General features: G+C 37.6%; 1 protein-coding gene across 2 annotated transcripts; it reads right to left on the bottom strand.

Annotated features, from left to right (window-relative positions):
* Positions 1-1389: 1389 nt before the first annotated feature.
* FAM49A (family with sequence similarity 49, member A) lies at positions 1390-20151 on the bottom strand. Of its 2 annotated transcripts, none has more exons than XM_009871389.1 (10): positions 20070-20151; positions 9516-9637; positions 8527-8632; positions 7343-7479; positions 7181-7258; positions 6792-6908; positions 6617-6696; positions 5009-5135; positions 3348-3418; positions 1390-2166 (listed from the first exon to the last, which is right to left on the bottom strand). In XM_009871389.1, exons 1-10 carry the CDS (start codon positions 20137-20139, stop codon positions 2103-2105), a joined length of 972 nt encoding a protein of 323 aa, XP_009869691.1. In that variant the 5' UTR covers positions 20140-20151; the 3' UTR covers positions 1390-2102. The 2 variants fall into 2 exon arrangements, with proteins under 2 accessions (XP_009869691.1, XP_009869690.1); XM_009871388.1 differs by lacking the exon at positions 20070-20151 and adding an exon at positions 19831-19903.
* Between the last annotated feature and the right edge of the window lie 723 nt (positions 20152-20874).

The following is a 20874-nucleotide window of genomic DNA, read 5'->3' on the forward strand; positions in this document are numbered from 1 at the left end:
TTTTATTATTTCAAACAAACTTCTGTACAAAAACATCAAAGCAAGCAAAGAAACTCGGTGATTTCGGCAAACAGCACAAGACACCTCACAGGATGCTTTAAGGTTTACATTTTTATTATACAAGTGACAAATAGCTTTCCTCTGGGCTACTTAAAGATAAGACTTCATTGTTTGACAAATAATCACAGGTAAGCATGTGTTAACTTCAGTTACCAAAGCTCAACAGAGTGGCCTGTCATCCACCTAGATTTACCTAACTGGAAGTGACTATGAATGAAGCAGGATTTTCCCTAATACACATTTTCAAATGTCCGTCCATTAAAAATGGAGCTTGTAAACAGTGGATTTACTACTGTGAAAAAGCAGTGTGACCACTGCTTTCAGAAAAAGAAAAAAAACCAACTAGTGTGACTTCTAATTCTGCTCCTGACACCAACGTAAATGATCTGCTGGTACAGCTGCAGAGGCGTGACACGAACGCTGGAGCTGCGGCACTGTCCTGTATCCTAAGATACAGCACGTTGGGGCCTACAGCTTCTCATCAGGCTTGAGAAGCCTCATAGTGGTCATTCTGCTCAGAAATGAGCTCGAAGGCAATCCCTACTCCAAAGACCTTATGATATTAATACTGTTTAAGGACTAAATTCAACGACTCCAATTGTCACAGCGCAGCTGAGTTTCAGCAGACCAAATGCACCTTTCAAAGTCTCAAGGTAATAATTTTAGAAGTGATATGCAGGAAAATTCCAGTGAGAGCACACAAACCCTGATTTACATGCACAGGAATAAGCAAATACAAATCTGAATCTGTGCACAAGCACTGGAGTTTTCACACATACGTGTAAGCAAAGTACACAAAACTGAACACACTTTCAGAACGTGACCTCTGCAAGAATATGTACAGCAACTGCAGACCATCCAGAAGACATACTTAACAGAGCATGAGCATTTTGCTGCTTTTGGCAAAGTATTTCTATTCCATTTACCAGAAAAATTACTAGAAAGTAAGAATAAGCAACTCATCAAGGAATTCAACTCCTTGAAGCATGAATCACATCTCAAAAACCAATGAGGAGCATTCAGTTGATATATATTTCTGTGTTGACTCTAATGATCTAATCACTTGATGGAGTGCCTACGAACCACTCAGCTCTTAAAACTTATTTATATGATCCCTAGTTTGATGAGGCCAATTTGACACTAGGGAAGTCTGTTGCTACAGAAGAGTATTCTGCTTTATACCAGTTTATATCAGCAAAAAAAATCACTTACCAAGTAGAGCTGTCTGACAGATAATGTTCATTGTGATATAATTACACGGACAAATCCTTTCTAACTAAGTAAAATCATTAGTATTTTCCCTTTCCTTTATAAATCTATTCAAATCATACAGGATTCTCAAAATTTAGCACTGGTCTTAAAACATATTTTCTTTTTACTTATAGTGAATCTGAAAAAGGATATTAATGTCCTCAATTGCTGAAAGGTACAGGTTATACTTAAAAAAGTAAAATGATCTCTTTACAACACGTTTTTGGATGTCAGCCAGCACATAATCCTCAAAATTAAGTGAAACTCCACTTACTACAGGAAAGACAATGTATTTTATGAGAGTGGTGAACATTCAGGTATCAGCCTATTCATAAAAGTTTGATGAGATCCCAAAACTAACTGACTAAAAAACTGTGCTCAGGTTCTTAAAACATATCCAATGAATTTCACTTTCTTTTATATTAACTTTCTCCTTCTTTAAAGTTCATCTTCTGTGGTATCTTGAACATCTCGGTTTATTTCCATTTTGCCTTCACTACTACTTACTTCTCTGATAAAGAAGGTGTTTAAGGATTAAAATGCACAGAAAAACTGTAGGAGCTGAAGTATCTAAGTAAAAAAGTATTTTAAAAGTAAAAAGATAAAGGCTAGCATAAAAACTTAGGCTGCACTATATAAAGTCAGTCAGGTTATGAACAGATTCATATATTTTAGCAATGTGAAGAAAATGGTTATGTAAATACACACAAGTATTAACATCAAACTGTATTAAATTATGTAAACATACACATCTTCTGTGATCAATACAAACATCTACTTGTCTCAGGATACTACTGTAGCATTGCTCGAATTTGTTTTGAAGTAGATTCATCATTCAGGTGTTTTGTAGTGAACCTAGAAATCAGAAGTTAAAACAGCATTTTATAAAATGAACAGGGATTACAAAAGTCTGAAAACTTCAGTGCCTGCTTTTGAAATCACTGCAGTTCATTTACACAAACGAGGAACTTACATGTTCCTCTAGTCACTAACCACTGGATTTTAACTGCTGATCGTCTGGTGCTCTTCATCTTCCAAATACCCCTTGCAATAAATGATTCCCTGTTAATAGGTGGAAAATTGTGGCTAAACCCTGGCTAAATCCTGTTTGCCATTCACCTATTATGTCATCATGATTTTGGGTTAAAACTGTATCTTTGAAAGAAGTAAAAGTCACGGAAAGACTTAAGAAATAGGGTAAATACTAAAAGGATTTAGGTCTCTAGATTGAATTTTGGCATAATCTATAAGCCTAATTTTAAGCAGCACTCTTAAATATTCTGAGAGGAATGAAGAGCTTCAGTCATATTTTTTTTTATTTAACCCCAATCACTCTCACTGCTTACGTTCATAGGAGCATCGCTTATCACACAGGCTCAAAACACACCTGATACCTGTAGGTTTTAACTTCACATCAGCTTTAGTTCAGAAGATGTGATAAGCAAATATGGAGGTAGTTAAGGCTGCAGTTCTCACTCTACCCAAGCACTCAACAGGTAGAAAATTCAATGCAGCTCGGAAAAACTTGTTACTAAGACTCCCTTCTCAGCTTCAGAGAAGAATCAGACCACTGTGTCTTGCTTCCCAAGACAGAACCTGAAACACTTAGCTACAGGATTGGGATTTAGGTTGCTGTTTTCTGGAAGTTGTATCGTTTTGCAAAATCAAAAAATAAATTCCTTATTCAAAAGGAAAGAGAGAAGTGAAGTGGCAAGCGTGTGAAGCGTGCTCTTTGCTTCTGAAGTTCTAGCTGCTGGGGTAATTTATGTAACAAATCTTAGCTTAGATACATATTGTTCATCTTGGATTTACTGTTCACCTTTTAGATGGCTAAGTTTTAGGCAATAAAATGAACTTTAACTGTCTCTGTAGAATGACATTATGATTTTGTATATTAACAGCTATTGCTAATCAAAGTAAAATGGAACTGAAATAAAAAAAATATTAAGAGAGCCTCAGGTGAAGAGGCAAACCTGAAAGAATAGTTTTCCTCATGTATGAAGCTTCTAAGTTGAAAACAATAATTCCACACATACCTGAGAGCATTCAGAAGTCCTTCTACAGTGTCAGGTGGTTGCTCCTTTAAAACTTTTATGCATCCCTTCATCTGGGAACAGAAGCATGCCACTATTGAACAATAATATATGAATTGCACTAGCTGAAAACAAGGAAAAATTTCACCATAGACAGGTAGGCTTTTTTACTACTGAGTGTTAACGCTGCTTTATATGACACAATAAAAAGCACTAAAAATGATCGTAAAAGTTTAATTTTTGAGAAAACACCTACTTCAATCAGCATTTGCTTATAGTAAATTACATATCGAGTGTATATATTTTAACGTGCAAACTATTTCTCCAATTTCAACTCAAAAAATACCAGGAACAGCTGATACAAACTAAAAAAAAGATTTTGGAACAGAGTTCCATGTCACTGCTCTCAGCAGCTATCAAAAGAGATGTTTCAACTTTGACTTTTATTTTTATGCATGCATACAAGGAAGTAATCTTCACTATTCAATTTTAGTTGTAAGGTAACCTAACCGCTGTTAACTTATGATTTGCTTCATAATTAGTGGTTATACAAATTCAGTCTAAGTTATAAAGTCCAAGATCTTGCACTACACTATTCTTTTGTTAGAAAAGAATCACTGAAAAAATCAAGCGAATTAAGATTTGGGATCACGTACTCATCTTAAAAAACAGTCATACATTTCCTGCCTCCCATTTATATCTAGCTAACTTTCAGGATAAATGTGAGAAACCAAGTACACGCATTGCATATTTGGTCCTATCAAAATTTTCCTTGTGTTGTCTCTGTAGTCAAGAGACTGAATTAGCAGTCAGGAAGTCTGCATTCAATTCCCAGGCTCTACCTGCTGCATGACCTCGAACAAATCAATTCACCTCTCTGTGACATCTCTCTCCCTCTGTAAAACAGAGTCAAAGAAGAGATGCGGTAAAATACTGATTTCATCTCCGGGTGAAAAATGCTAACAAAGACTCAATGTCATAGAGCACAACAATATACCCTTTTAAGGTAGTTTCTCTTGTAAAGGCGGAGACTTGCATTGTTTTTCATAAATTAAATTTTTTTTCTGCTGAAAGACACAGCGCATGACATAGATTTGTAAAAACATGTAGCAAAAGTAAGAGCGGGTTTTTTTGTGTGTTTGCAATATCTCCCATGTGAAAATGAAGTTGATTTCTCTGTGATTGGTCATGCCAAAGCTACAACTGGATGGTCATTATCAACATTACAACAATAACATTTCGGTTCTGCTACTTGAGATCTCAGATGCAGCAGAGACAACGTCAAATATTTGTGTATTTACAACAGAACTACTGCCAAAGATGAACATTTTACTAAATTAAATGATGAATAAAAAACTGTGACCACAGAACTTATTAAAAAACTATTACAAAACTATTTTAGTGTAACCATGCAGTTGGCAGGATTGTAGACTTAAGACAAATGAATATCTGTGCCTGGAAGAAAATACAAAATATAAAGACTGATTCTTGCTTTAATTTCAAACAAATAATGTATACTGAAGCATGCAGCTGAAGATAAATCCTAAATTTTGCCATTCAAAGGTAATTAAAATGATTTATACAAAGTCATAAACTTGTACTGAAAAAGAGATGCAGACTAGTATTCTCAAACCTACAGAATACTAAAGAAAAGTCACTCTTACATCAATCTTTGATGTCTTTGAGAAAGCTCCCACAGGATGAACGTGATCATACAAAATAATAACTCCCACCATTACTCGCATGCAGAACATAAGGGTCTCTTCACTGGTGAATCGACTCCTGTACTCTCTGAAAACAGAACAAAAGAAACCAACAGTCTTGACTTTTTACTGTCCTGTTTTGCAAACTAGACTATGAGAGCAAGAAATCCGAAATAAACTTGTATTTCAAGGTCAAAGATGCATCTTAGTAAGATTTTAAAGGTCTCTGAATTGCATAAGCCTTTGCCAATTTAGAAGAATGGTTAGAAAGCAAAGAGAGAGATGCAGATCCCTTCTAATACCTCTTCACAGTTCAGATCCTTGCTTCAGGAAAATATCTCTGATGATGGCTTCACAAATGACTTTCACAGTTCATGAAATATGATGGAAACAGATTGTACTTCTGCTTAATCTTATAAACACAACATATCAGGAGCTCAAAGGAAAGCTACTTTTTTTTGCTTAAATTCCTAGATAACATACATATATTTGTCTACTGTCATTCATTGATTTTCTTTCACTTAAACATATAGTTGAAAATACTAAAATCTGTATTATACTACATCTCAGTTTGCAATAACTTCAACTTTTATTCTTACATAGCATCATAGCATGAACAGGTTTAAAGGCTACAGACATTTTGATGTGAAAATGCTGATTAACTCACAGCTAGAACTAAGTATCAGATAATCTTCCGGCACACAACTCACGAATTTTCTATTCCTCTATTTTTGCCAAAAAATGACCTGACACATAAGGCTACTTTTAAATTACTATTTCTATGATGTCCTGTAATTGTGAGGTGAGTTTCATCTCCTATGTACAGAATTTTTATAAACAGTCATGAAAGGAGTTCTAGATTTTAAATGGCACCATGAACAAATGATCCAAAGGTAGAAAGACTACCTTGACTCAGTCTTGTATGTGTTTTCCACCCAAAGGGACTGCTAGCCTAAAAAATACTCAACTAACAGAACTGCTAAACTGCTGCTGCTGCTGCCCCATTGGCCCTATCGACACTGGTACCTAGGAACGCAGCTGTACAGTTTCCATACAGCTGAACTTTCTCATATCCAGAATAAGATGGCTGCACCCAAAAACGATCTATTCAAATGATCCTCAAAATAGTCCCTCTGTATCATTCGTGAAAGCACTACCTGGAAGAGCTAAAACCTTGCCCCTCCCCTAAGTGTGCTAATAACCCAGCAGCACAGGCAGCTTAGAGGTGTTAGCTGGCCTACGGCCCTCGTTAGACAAAACACAGACACTGAAGCCTCTTGCGCTTAACATTCCATTTGTATTTTAACCTTCTGTTGAAACACAGGCTGACCACATAAGCTCTCCCTAACAAAACTCAATGCTGATTCATGAAAAATATCCTAAAGTGGTTACAGTAGGCAGCAAGGCTTTCTAATATCAAGACATGCTTTGTACACAAAAGTGGCAACAACTTAAGGTAAGCAAACATGAATTCATTTAGGAAAAAAACTATGCTTAGCCTAGGTGGTTACTTGAAATACAATATAAGTTCTCCCATGCAAGAAAAACAAGATTTAGGTTAAAACTTACGGTGTTTCCAACATGACTTTACATACACTAGCCATAGTACTTAGACAGTCCGTTGTATTTTCAATTGGTAATGTTTTGTTCTAGAAGGGTAAAAAACAGCCAGTGTTCAGTAAACCATCTCGCAAAATTAAAATCAAGAATATCTGTGTCAGACCTCTTCTCCCCCATTACCTACTTCTGATACAAAATGTGTGGTTGCATTACTGAGTGTTTTCAGCATTGGTGTGGCTTCTGCATAAAACAGGGACATCCTATTGGCCATTTCATTGTTTACTTCATTCTCAATGTCTAGCTGATGAAAACATGAGAAAAAATAGTCAGTAAAGCTCTTGACAATCTTGCCAGCAGCAAGAGAAAGACACAGTACATGCTCATGTCAGTGAGCAGATTGCTGCACAAATAGTTGCACTCTAATCATTTCATCTGGACTACTGCTTAACTCTTGGTGCGAAGGAGAGAGCACGACAACTAGCGAATCAAAAGCACAAACATTAGCACAAACAGTGTAAATGCACACTGATAAACACCTCGGTGTGAACAGCACATTGGATTTTGTTTACTTACATGCATGTTGTTTATTCTGTTGCGACTTATTGTCCGCCTGTAATAACTGAAGTCGTTCTGAATTGCTGGGTTTCTCATCTTCGACGAAGACAAATATGAAATAATCAGTTTTGGTTCAAAACACATGGTAAAAATGAGCATGTATTAGAATACTTTATTAACCTTAAGTTCATCAAAACGAAGAGTAAAATGTAAGATTTCTGCAAACTCTTTCGCTAGTGCCTGTTCCCGTTCCAGGTGCTGAGTTGGAGTATAAGGAGGGCACGTCAAGGACTCCAGTAAGCTCTGCAGGGCTTTCTCTGAATAAAAATCAGAAGCACAAACTCTGTTTAGTCTGTATCATGACAAAGTTTTAAGTATCTAAATATACTTTGTTTGAAGGGAAGGAACTCTCTGTAGATGCAGAGCCCTAACAGAAGTGCTTTTTCTTACTATTCTAAGGTGAGAAACATTAGGCAAAGCCATGTGCCTCTTCAGGCTCTCTATTTTCTCTCTGTTTTTGTATCATTGAAATCTGTTCGCTTTTTATCACCCTTTATCTGGGTTCCCCATGGAAAATTCTAGAAAGAGCTTTTTCTTGCATTCAGATACTCGACTCTTTCATCTTCCTCAATAAGCCATCAGCTCAGTATGGAGATTATCCTGGCATCTCTGTTCCTAAAAGTGTTCTCTTAGGCACCGGTAGCAATATAATTCACCTCCTGTGGCTATAATTACCAGCATAACTCAACACAAGAAAGACCTAGCAAGCAGGATGTTGTAGAAGAATTCCCTTGCGTTGGGGAGCTTTCCCGTTTCATATATACATTTCTGCACACTGGTTCTCTTCCAGAATCCTAATTCAAGGAGTAATTACACCATTTTTGGGGGTTGTACAGAAGACAAAGACAGTATAAAACACGCCTGACTTTGGATTTTTACCCCGTGAGAGCGTTTATTGATACCCTTCTCCCCCTGTTATCCCTGTTTTTAAGACGTTTCAAAATATTATTAGTTTACATTTCTTCAAAAACTCTGAAAGATCCAAATGGCAAAAAATAAATTGCCTCAGTACAATATGGACCAGTGAAGTGCGAAAGAGTGGCAGGCACCAGTATACATTTTTATTACATTCCTTGCTTGTACTATTTAGATAATACAGATTTATTTTAAGGGACACATTAACAAATATGATAATTTTGAAATTATAATTAAAAACATGTCTTGATAAATGTAATTGTAGTTAAATATCTGTCGACACCAAAGAGAAAGAATAATAACCCTTTAAAAATCTGTGGAAAAAGAAACTTCGTATTTCTTTATAGATAAAGTACCCTAATAAACAGACATACTAGAAAAGGGCTCACCTAATCTGAGTGAAAACTCGTAAAAGCGCTTCAGCCTTACAACCAGGGGACATACTGAATTCCATGCTTTTTCTTGCAACTGGATATCATTGGGATTTTGTATTGCCTGAAATGGAAATAGTACTATAAAGAACTGTGATATATGAATAACAAGCAAATATTGTTTAGAATTTTGCTACTGTATTACTTTAGAAAGTAAGTATTGTAAGACACAGAACAATTACATTACTAAGTCCAAAAAATACAATGTTTTCTCTCTCCTCTCCTCCTGTAACATACTCATTTAAAATTATTTATTCCAATGCATCACTGACATGCAGAAATGTTTGGGTAGCAAAACTACTGTAGAAGTATCAGGTAAGATCCTTCGTATGACTACTAGTTGCAGAAATGGCCTTTTCTTGAGGTTTTGATGCTTTTGAAGTCTTCAACATATTCAGGTTCTTTAGTTACAAACAGCTCACGCCAACAATAGCTGCAAAGCTGATGGAGGAAAAGGCTTTGTCAGCTGAGAAAATTGTTAAGTTACAGTTCAGAATCACACTTGGGGACCAGTTTCATGGAATAAGATGCCTGCGAAGTGGATGTAAGGTTATAACTTACTGTGGTTCCTTACTCCACTTACACAAAAGAACAACGATTTTCAACTTTTTTACAGTGTATTTCTGACATCTTTTTCCATGTCCTGAGCTTTGATTTCTACCATAAGACATATGAAACAAGGCATATGAAACGGTGTTTCTTAAAGTGAAAAATAATTAGTACAGTAAACCTAAAAGACATTTCAATAGCCATCAATTAATGACTTCACATTAGGGCTTTATATTCAAGTTAGACATAAACTGGAACATATTATCTAAATACAATTTTCATGAAGATTTTCCTATCATTTCATAGAATGTACGTGGATACGGAACGGAAGCAAGGAACACATCGCGTTTTGCTTGATTTGGCTTCCAAAGAATTGTCATTAATGTCAACAGACATACATCTCTAATTTCTTGTCCAGCTCCTTTGTAAGCCTGAAGGTCTGCAAGCATACTTTCCGAGTCCTGTAAAACTGCACTGATCTGATTCCATACCTCCCTTTCTCCATCTGTGGGCTGTGCATCTAAGAAAAAGAAAAGCAAAATGCACAAAATCAACAGGTAGCTGCAACGCAAACGGCAAGATGACTCAGTTCTACTTAACAACATTATATCCAGCTTGACTATGTGCAACTCCATTCTGACATGTGTTGTGTTTTTTTTTTAATACACAATTATACTGCACTGTTGTTCTGCTAACATCCAAGTTTCTGCTTTTATATCAAGGAAGGAAAAACAGTGCAGTTTTTGTATGTTTGGCTCATAATGCCTCTTCTCAAAAAGCAGCATTTTGAAGTGAAGCGGTATCATAAAGCAATGCTATCAGAAAATAGAATAATGCATCCATCCTTCAGTAAAAACGTCCCTCTCATAAGCTCCACAGCGTGGTCACAAAGGTTTTTTCACTTTTCTTGCAGCTTGGGGATAAAATCAGACCTTTCAGTGGACGGAGCAGTGGGATATGCCACTTTGACATCGTTCCAGGCTTCCTTAACTAGGGTAATTTATTTATCCTTTTGTAAAACTCAGATACAGTACTGCTAAAAATAAAGATTTTTCTCATATACATCAGAGATAATTCCTACTCCTAAAGTAAATCTAGCTCTATCTCTTATCAGTTTTAAGGGTCAGAGAGACCTATAGACCTTTACTGTTCAATGAAATGACATTTGGAAGTATATAAATTTTCTCATTCAAATCCCATTGGGTGGGATTTTCCCAGCAGTGTGACACCAGGGTGTCAGAACACTGACACATCAGACACGGTTAAGATCTTCTGCCTTATTTTGCTTTAAAACATAAAGATGACTGGCACTGACCAAAGATTGGATGACCAACTGGTTGAAGGATAGCGCTCAGAGTTGTGGGGCAGAACCGAGCTGGAGGCCTGTGGCAAGTGGTGACCCCAGGGGTCAGTACTGGGTCCAGCCCTACCCAATATATTCATCAACAAACAGGATGAAGGGACAGAGTGCACCATCAGCGAGTTTGCCAATGACACGAAACTGGGAGGAGTGGAACCTAATGAAATTCAGTAAGAGCAAGTGTAAAGTGCTGCACGTGGGGAAGAATCTCATGTATTGGTACAGGTTGAGGGGTGACCTGTTGAAGAGCAGCTGTGGGGACAAGGACTTGAGAGTTCTGGCTGACCACGAGCCAACAATGTGCCCTTGCAGCCAAGAAGGCCAAGGGCATCTTGGGGTGCATTAAGAAGAGTATGGCCAGCAGGCCAAGAGAGGTTATCCTCTGCCTCCACTCTGTGCTGGTGAGGCCTCACCTGGAGTCCTGTGACCAGTTCTGAGCTCCCCATTTCGAGAAGGACAGGGAACTACTGCAGAGAGTCACCAAGATGATGAGGGGACTGAACATCTATCACATGAGGAAAGGCTGAGAGAGCTGGGTCTGCTTCGCCTGGAGAAGAGGAGGCTGAGGAGGGATTTCATCAGTGCTTATAAATATCTCAAGCGTGGGTGTCAGGACGATGGGGCCAGAGTTCTCAGTGGTGTCCAGTGATGGAAACTTCACAACGGTCACAAACTGGAAAACAGGAGGTTCACCTTTTACTGTGAGGGTGACAGAGCACTGGCACAGGCTGTCCAGAGAGGTTGTGGAGTTTCCATCTCCAGAGACTTTCAAAACCTGCCTGGATGTGTTCCCGTGTGATCTATTCCAGGGGATCCTGCTCTGGCAGGGGGGTTGGACTATATGATCTTCAGTGGCCCCTTCTAACCCCTACCGTTCTGTGATTTGCTATATAGAACTCTAGTCAGTATTTGTTGAAACAATTACATTGTTCCAGCAGGTTTCAGAAGTAGTGCTCAGGGACATGCTTAGTGGTGGAGCTGGCATTGCTAAGTTTAACAGTTGGACTCAAACTTATCTGTTTTTTCCAAACTAAATGATGCTATGATTTCTACAGAGATTCAACTTTTTTTTTTCTTAAATTTGTATTAGCTTGTAAACACAGAATTTTAATTTTTTATGGAATTAAAAAATTCTTTGAAAGTGAATCTTAGGACTTAAGGACTACTTGTCTGAATTAAAAGCAATGAGATACCTTCAGTTCAAAACTCAATGATTGGGAAGGGCTATTGCACACATCTCTACATTAACAGACAAGAAATATTAAAAATTTAGTTTTCTCACTCTCCTTGAGTTTGCCACCCATTTCCACTCCACTAGAAACAAATGAACCATGGCATTCTCTCCATGATGTTTCAAAGCTAAAATAATTTGTTTAAATGTGTCAGGTTATCTATGGACCTGGCACAAATGAGACACAAGTGGCTGAGTTTTACATGTCTGTAGCTCTGAAGCAACTAATACTTGAAATCTTTCCTATACCTCTAATATTACCGTGAGTTCCATGAGATTGGGCACATGAAATAATGCTGATTCGACTTTTCTTTTATTCTGGAAACTTTCCCTAATCTTGTTTAAAAGACAGAAGAAGTGAAAGTAAAAATAAATTGGGCTTGCTGACCTGGGTTTTATATCCAAAACCACTTGACGTTAACAAAAAAATTCCACTGTCCTTCAGAAATTGAGGGAAAGTGGCACCAAAGGGGAAAAACTATCCCAAGCAGGAAAATCCCTGTTTACAATGTCACAGACTGGTTCTTTCCCCAAGCTGCAAAAAAAAAATAATCTCAAGTAGATGCTCCAAGGAGCCTGTTACCTTATGATACAGCAACAAAACAGTAAATGCTTCTGAGTTTAAGGCAAAAAATTGGTAATCTCGCTCAACAGTTACATACCAAAGAACAACAGAGTAGGGAGAAGGTAGGAGTTACCTATACATGAATATCTATTTTTAACAGTTAGGCAAAAGTTAAGTAAAATAACATTTTCAGTGACTATTAAGACACAAAAGAAAATAAGTAATATATTAGTACAGCTCATGAGTGTAAAATTTGCATTTTCAGGTCACCTGAAGCATGGGTTGGTTAACAACGTACTTCTATGTTACTTTTTACAATTTATTTGCTTGAAAAAGAAAATTAGCCCCTAGCAGAGATGTAAACACTATAATCTGCTCAGCACTTTAGGGCTTAAAACTGGTCTCTTGTAACACCTTCTACTGTTTGTCTTTTACAAATTTTCCCAATTCATCTTTCTAGAAGCTGGGGGAAGGCTGAGTACTTGAAACCCATTGAGCTTTCTGTAGCGTCCCAGCACCTGGAGGAGTAGGAGTAGGAGGAAGGGAGGTGGGTGGAAGAGGGAAAGAAAGAGAAGGGAGAGGAAGAGGGCTGCAAGGGCTACAGAGCAACAGGCTTAGCTTGCATTTGCAGAAGCAGTTTATTTTTATGCTAAAAGTGTTTAGCTTAAATAAAAAGGTATGGGGGATGATTCAGGCTTTAAAAAAAAGAACCAAATACATGCATCTTACTTATGAAATATAGGTTATGAAAACAGATGTTTGGATAAGACCATGGCCATGTTTCAGAAGGGATTTTACATGAAGATCTTGTCAAAAATGGTAATACCTGTAATCAATCACTTAGGAAAAAATCCATCTTGCTTTCACCAATAATAACAGCAACAACAACTAAAAGGAACACAGACTTCTTCAAGACAGATTCTGGCTTTTAAAATTGGTTTTCTATTCCAACAATATCAAAGCTTTTTTTCTCTGTTCCAAGTAAAAAAAAAAAGCCATTCCTGACTCACAGTGTGGAATCACTGCTTGGCAGTGCTCACTTCTTACCCCCACACCACCAGAGAACCAGCACACGCTTAGAGCAATTTGAGCCCATTTATAAATACTGACTAATCCACACTGAATGCAACCCCTCTCAATAACAAGTTACCATAATCACCAGACTTAGTGCATTTCTTCAAAGTACTCAAATTTAGCATTCAGGGTACACTGCCTTTCATAGGACAAAATAGGAAACCCTTTCACCTCCCTTCGCCCAAATGTTTCTGATGTGAACCTAAACCTGACAGCCAAATGAATCTTCAATCAAATTAATTCAGGAGTCAGAGCAGGCTTGACTCTTCCATATACAGATACTACCAGCAAATTTTCAACTAGAAAGAAAAACTCCTTAGCTATGGAGTGAAATATAATTCCATTGGCTGCATCAGAAAAAACCGATATGATAATTCATCCATTCCATGAACAAATGCTCACTTTCACCTTTACACAACCTCTATTCGATGTTCTGGATGGGGCTTCAGACTTCATTAAAAAAAGGTGGAAAGACAGACCCACCACAATCCATTTGTGCATGCACTAAATATTTCAGGTGCATGGTGGGGTGCAAAGGTATTACTCTTTTCTTAGAAAATACCTGTCATCTGTTTAAAAAAATGAACTAAACTTAGTAAAGCAAGGTATCTACCTCATTCTCCACTGTGTGTGCAATAGAAAAACCAGAGAAACCGCTATGTAGGTAAGACATTAGTACTCTTTAGACAAGATTAAATGTAAAAATAATAGCTATGAAGCCTTTACTAATACAAAATCAAGTATAGTAGTATCTCATTAATTCTTTTTTATTAAGAAATAACGAGGCTATTAAAAGAAGCACTTCCAACCCATGCACCCTTTCTGTATCTGAAATGCAGAAGAAAAGCACAGAACTTTATTCCACTCTCAGTCAAACTGACTGCAGGTTCAGAGGATTTACACTGAAGATTGCATTTCAGTGAAGATGGAAACACATTTGCCAAAAAAATTTCACAGCCTCCGGGCCTTGATAGCCTAACAAAAGAATTGGAAGTAAACCCAAATGTTTACAGGCTCTGCTTTCAGCTTTTCTTGTCCTGTCCACTGCTGAAGGTGGCCAGTAATTCAAGTTAGAGAGCAGTATGCGTATTTTACTGTATAATGTTCAAGTCTTATTTCAGGTTTGCCACAGCGAAAATTATTTTTCCCATTCCAATCTGGGACAAAATGAGATGGAAAGCTAGCTTACGCCCTTAGAAGGACAAAAGACATTAAAAGTACAGTGAATAATGCATTTTAAAGGGTAGCAGAACCTGTTATCCTCCACACATTAAAAAGAATAGAACTGGGCAGAAACAGTACCCTGTCCAGCCTACATTGGATTTTTGAACTTCATCCTTTCTAAACTGGCTAGAACAAAGCGAAGCTCCTTGCTAAAGGCACGGTGCTGTGCCAGGAGTATCAGCTCCGTGGTGGACACAGAGCCGACAACCTTTCTCCAGCTGAGCTGTAGCTTCTTGCTTAGGGCACTCTCTGCAGTGCTAGAGACAAGGCTGGACACAGATTCCATCTCCAGCCTTGCTGCCTGTGGAGCGAGCGTATTAATATCTTAGTATGCAAAAAGTGGGCAGTTGCTCTGCTACCAGGCCTGCTCTAATAATAGACACTTTTAATCACACATGAACAAAGGTAACTGACAATTTCATTAATCTGTCTGGAGATAGGCAGAGAAACCTATAAAGTAATTGCCTTTGATTCTTGGGGGTATTAGGGTCATGAGTCCACCTAGCTAACATTTAGGGAAAAAAGGGAACCCACGCAGTTTAAGGTTAGAGAGTTTGGTCTTATAAAAGGTATTTGAATGTCAGAAGAGAATGGGACTGAAGATGTCACTTAAGGACGCCACTTCTCAATAATCTATAAGCTTTAGTCTTTTAGGTTCAAAACAAATTGTTACTCCAACCTTCAAATTATTTCCAAGAATTTAAGGGGAATTATTTGTCTACTTTGCTTGAAAAAGGCCCTCTGTGGGCAATAGTAATTTGACAATAATTTTCTGCAAAACAGAGCATTCGTAAGCTGCTATAGAAAGAGCCTATAATACCCAGAATTCATCTAATTTAAACAAGGTCAACATCTAAAGAACAAAACAGTTCTTGAACTGATAAAATCTACTTCGAGACAATTCGTCCTTTGGGCTTGTGAAAACCCAAAAGACTTGCCATGCACTCACACCACCTATATTATCTTCGTGTTGAGAGCTAAGAAAGAATTAAGGTAAAATAAGTGGTATATAACCAAATTCAGTTTGATTGTGAATACCCACATCAAGATAAAGTGTAAAACAGCAATATCATAGAATCATAGAACAATTCAGGTTGGAAGAGACCCCTGGGATCATCGAGTCCAACTATTAACACTACACTACAAGTTCATCCCTAAACCATATCACGCAAATATGGTCCACTTTCCAGGAACGAAGAGACTTTTTTATTTGTGTAAACCTTTCAGTACACCTTAAAAATCAGGGTAATCTGGCTGAATGCATACAGTTTGCACTCCACCTCAAAGAAAAGGATTTTTCATCTTCATAGAGAACACTATTCTCCACATCACTTGCTGAAGTTACCACAGGTCCCATTTGTCTCTGCTTTCAAGACTGGACTGAATGGATCTTCAAATCGCTTCTCCTTGCACAGATCCTGAGTATCTGCCATACTCTAAAATGATTATAGGAGAGCACACAGAACTGCTTTTGCTATGCATTATTAAATGAAATTAATGCCAGATTCGAGCTTTTTCAAGCATGAAACTTAGTTCCCAGTTTGGATTAAAAAATAATGCCCGTAAAGGTGTTGTAAGAACAGCCGCAGGAAGGGGGGGGGGGGGGGGGCGAAGAGATGATGTGAAACAAATTTTTTTTTTGGTAGCCTAAGCTTTCCTACGGAAAAATTAAAATAGCTATTAAAAAATATGACTGGAAGGTGAAAGTTTGAAACTCAGTTTTTCTTTCAAAAATAGCACAAGGCAGAATTTGAAAAAAAACCACAGGTGAGAAAACTTAATTTTTCTAGAGTGCTCCTGTTTCTACCTGCCTATTTTTCAAGACCTCCAGAATTGCACAGAAGAAATGTACTGGAGGGACTAAGGCTAAATACGAAAAAAACTGAGCTGCTGAAAAGTGAGCATGCAACTCATGAAAAGTTATTACAGCCTTTCAGTACTTTTTACAAGGTTTGCTGTGACAGGACAAAGGGCAATGGTTTTAAACTAGAAGAGCGTAGATTTGGACTGGATATAAGGAAGAAGGTTTTTACAATGAAGGTGATGAAACATTGGAACAGGTTGCCCAAGAAGTGGTGGAAGCCCCATCCCTGGAGACATTCAAGGCCAGGCTCGATGGGGCTCTGAGCAACCTGATCTGGTGAAAGATGTCCCCGCCCACTGCAGGGGGGTTGGACTAGATGACCTTTAAAGGTCCCTTCCAACCCAATGCATTTTATGATTCTATGTAAGCTTATTTTAAAAGAAACAAACAAAACCCCCTAATAATTCAAAAGAGGCAATACAAGATTATCGTCCTCAAATTTTTCACCAAAACAGAATTTTGTCCTGGAGAACAGTAAGTGACAAGAAAACAAATTCATTTTTGTTGCTCAGAACAATTCATGCAACACACGCCCTATAAATGTGTATTAATTAAGAATAACAAGGTAAAACAACAAAATTAATATCTACTACACTGACCTTACTGTGTAGCTTCATGAATGCTATGAAATATCTAAATCTGTACAACTGCTTGCACCCTCTTCTGCATTTCTGTTCCCATTCATGTGACACTGCTGGAGCTCTTTCAAATGGACTGGAAGCGTACGTAGTAGGGAGCAGAGTTAAGGTGGCAGTTTCGTGGGGTTTTTTGAACAACTAGTTCTTTCCCACATAGTTGTAATTCATGATGGGTGCAATCATGTTTGTACATTTCAATTCTAGAGCAAGGACATGAGACTGTGGCAAAGCTTCACCCATGGGATGACCCATTTGGAGCAGTATAGATGAAACCAACTATCAAAGTTAAAACCTTAATGTTCCTTTCCCACTTTCTTTATATAAAAACTTGTATTACTCTGGACCAACATCAGCCCGTGAAGCCTCTGGTGTTTGAGGCATGGAGACAGACTGTATCTGTTCTACTCCTGCGTAGGAGGAAAAATGCTGTTTGTGTTTAAAGCAGTATTTGTGTGGCACATTGTATGCACAGCAGGAAGAAGTATGTCACACACCCTCCTTCCACAGAGTCACGGAATAGTTGAGGCTGGAAAAGATCATCAAGTCCAGCCTATGACCCAACACCACCCCATCAGCCAGACCACGGCACCAAGTGCCACATCCAGCCTCTCCCTGCACACCTCCAGGGACGGTGACTACAGCTACAATACATACCAAAGGAAGAGAGCAGCAGAAAAACCTGCCAGGGCAGTAGTATCCAAAAACTATAAACGATTCAGAAGTAGTGCTGAGAGATTTGAGATTTCAGCTTACAGCTAATGAAAAAGTGTACAAAAACTAGAAAGCAACCTGCTGATCCAAATAATGAAATACAGTAACCACATTAACATACTCCTCATCCTCTGAAGGGTCAACTGCATCGGCTATTTTCATCTATGAGCTCGAACTGAAAACTTGGCCCAGAGAAAGTCACACACAGAGCAAACACACAAGCTGGCTCTTATCTATGCCCACTAAGGGTGTCCTCTTACATCATACAACGGCTCATTAAAGGAGACCAAAGCGCACAACTACAGGCATCTTGGGTCACATCCTTTTGACACAATACAGATTTCATGCCATAAAAATCTCCAAGTATTGCACAAGTAAAACATTTTAACCTTTCACTCAGCAGCGTCAAACTCACTGAAATTTGGAGATGACAGATTTGTTCCTCTCTAGGTAGATGTGCCTGACTGGCATGCCCATGTGCTTGCACCAACCACTGGTCACCTCCCATGGGACAGGGTGCTTCATCCCGTCCAGTTCTCAACAATGCACTTTGGGAAAAAAACAAAACCAACCTTTGCTGCCAAGGCAATAAAAAAAGGTATTTCCCCCCCTCACCACCACCATCTCCACTTCACCAAGGCTTCCCACTGCCAGACCATCTGTTTCCTGCCAAGTCTGCAGCCCAGGTCAGGAATACTCTCTTAACCACTCAGGACATGATGGGGCTGATTAAATCCGGAAGCTTAAAGCAGCTGAAAACCTTCCCAATAGCCTGGCAAAGCCAGAGAGAGCTGCTGAAGCCTTCAAAAGTTTGAGAGGGAAAAAACTAGGTGAAGGTTTGGATAAAGGTTTGACACCCAGAGTTTACAATAAAATTCTCAAATGATACAGACAGAAAAGGAAAAGGGAAACACTACTCACAGCACCTTCTCCTAAACTCAGATTAACCAATTAACTTTTTTTCCTTATGTAAATCTGATCCTTCATAATGAGGTAAATAAGATCTAGATGGTAAGACTAAGATATGTTCAAAATTATAGTCATATAGTCATATAGCTCTCACCCAAGAAAGCATGTTTGAACAATTTAGAGATTTAAGTATGTGTTAAAATGGCTTTTTAAACCAGTGCTTCAGAGTGTGTACATACATACAGTCTCATACCAGGTCAGTAACTTGTTTTCAGTAAAACAATTCAGGATTAAATGATTCAAGAAAACTATTTCAAGATGAAAAAATGTGTGTCTGATCACCTGAAATTCTTTCTTAAACCATGCTTCAAAACAAAGTTATTTTAAAATCTTCTCATTGAAACTTAATACGCAGAAAGGTATTAAGAGAGAAAGCATCACACGCTGTTAGCATTTTAAATAAAAAGCATTTCATGTAACTAGTGAAGTTTGTTTAAACCCATACTTAAGGATTTGATGACCAGTTTTCAAGACAATATCTAGAAGTATATGCAGAGAAATTGTAACCAGCAAGACTGAAATAGCTTATAATCAGATACAGACATGACAAGTTAGAAAGCGAAACACTGTTTTGCAAACTCATAGCCATGCAATTAAGAGAGATGCAATCAAGCACATACACTTTGACCACTTCGCTACTTTTTAGAAGCTATAATAATCCCAGTTAAATCATTACTGAACTAGGCAAAAATAGTGCCACCTCAACTGCTTATATTTCATAAGGTTTTTTTTTATTTCCAATATATATTTCAAAGATTATTTTTTTAATCCCTGATTTGTTAAAGAAAGCTGAGGTCAAGCTCATTCATATGTAAATTTAAGAATGGCTCATAAATGTTTTGAGACTAATTTAAAGTAAGGTTTTACTTGCATAGCCATCTTTGTGCCGCCTCCCTGCTCAGAATTAATTTCAGTAATTTTGTATAGTTTTATAAGTATCAAAAGGCAATACTGAACTGAAGTGTAATTCGATTTGTTTGCAAATCCCTTTTGAATTGCTTTATGATGCGGAAGCGCATGCAGTTTATTAGGAAATAATAAGCAAAGAAGGCAAGCCAGGCAAGAAGCTTTGCTCACTTTCAAAGTCAAGGAAAAAATTTGGCCCCTGATCAAGCTCTGTGCAAGTGAGAACTTTTAAAAGATTTCCCATTTGGTTCCTGAAAAATAGAAAAGGAAGAGAAAAGGAGTCCTGAGTGAACAAATGATTTTAAAGACAAGGACTTGGACAGATCGGTTGTGCTGGAAAACACACACTGCAATTCGCTGTTAAGTCAGGGAAAACATTCTCTCATCGTCTTGCAATTGTTTGAACTTACTTTCAAAATCCAGGAAAAAATGTGGATAGTTTTCAATTTCCCTGGTAAGGACCTTAAGAAGATTACCCATCCCAGCAAACCTAGTAAATGCAACAAAACCGTAAACAGTTACATACGTGAATTTAGAATTACTACAACTAAAGCTTGACACAGTCTGCATCACACATATTAAACATTTTGGCAAGTTCTGGACCATGAGAAACATTTTGATGGTCAATTCTGTGATATTTATGCATGGGAACAAAGAGAGTAACAACCTGGAGAAAATCAGAAATAATACTGTTCAAGAAATTGGAATTTAAACATCAACACATCATCAGAGTACAAACAGGTTATTTATAAGTTTATTTATTTTGCAACAGAAACAAACTCAGAACTCTAACTGTATTTCTAAATCCTCTAAATTGCTGGACTCCAGATTACTGAATACCATTCCAGAGTAAAAAAGAAAGTCTTAATCCCTGGTATGGATTCTTCATGAAAATAACTCCACTAAGGAAAAAAAAAAAAAATCAATTTGTTTCTAATGGGTAGGTTTTTATAAAATATTACTATTAAAATCTGTAAGAAGGAAAAGCAAAAAAAGCTTGCTATTTTAACTTTCAAAAATTCATGGTTTTTTTTAAAGAAAAAAAAGGTTCAAACTCTATCTTTTTATCTGCAATTCCTATTTTTTATCATCTTGGAAGTCTTTGCTTTTCAAGTTATGAAAAGCTCCCAAAAGGAAAAGGAACCGATTTTCAAAAAAAGCAAGTCTCTACGGAAGACAAGAAGGAAGGAGATTTGTAGAAAAGTTTTTTACCAT

The sequence above is a fragment of the Apaloderma vittatum genome, unplaced genomic scaffold, assembly GCF_000703405.1.
Source record: "Apaloderma vittatum isolate BGI_N311 unplaced genomic scaffold, ASM70340v1 scaffold18426, whole genome shotgun sequence".
NCBI lineage: Eukaryota > Metazoa > Chordata > Aves > Trogoniformes > Trogonidae > Apaloderma > Apaloderma vittatum.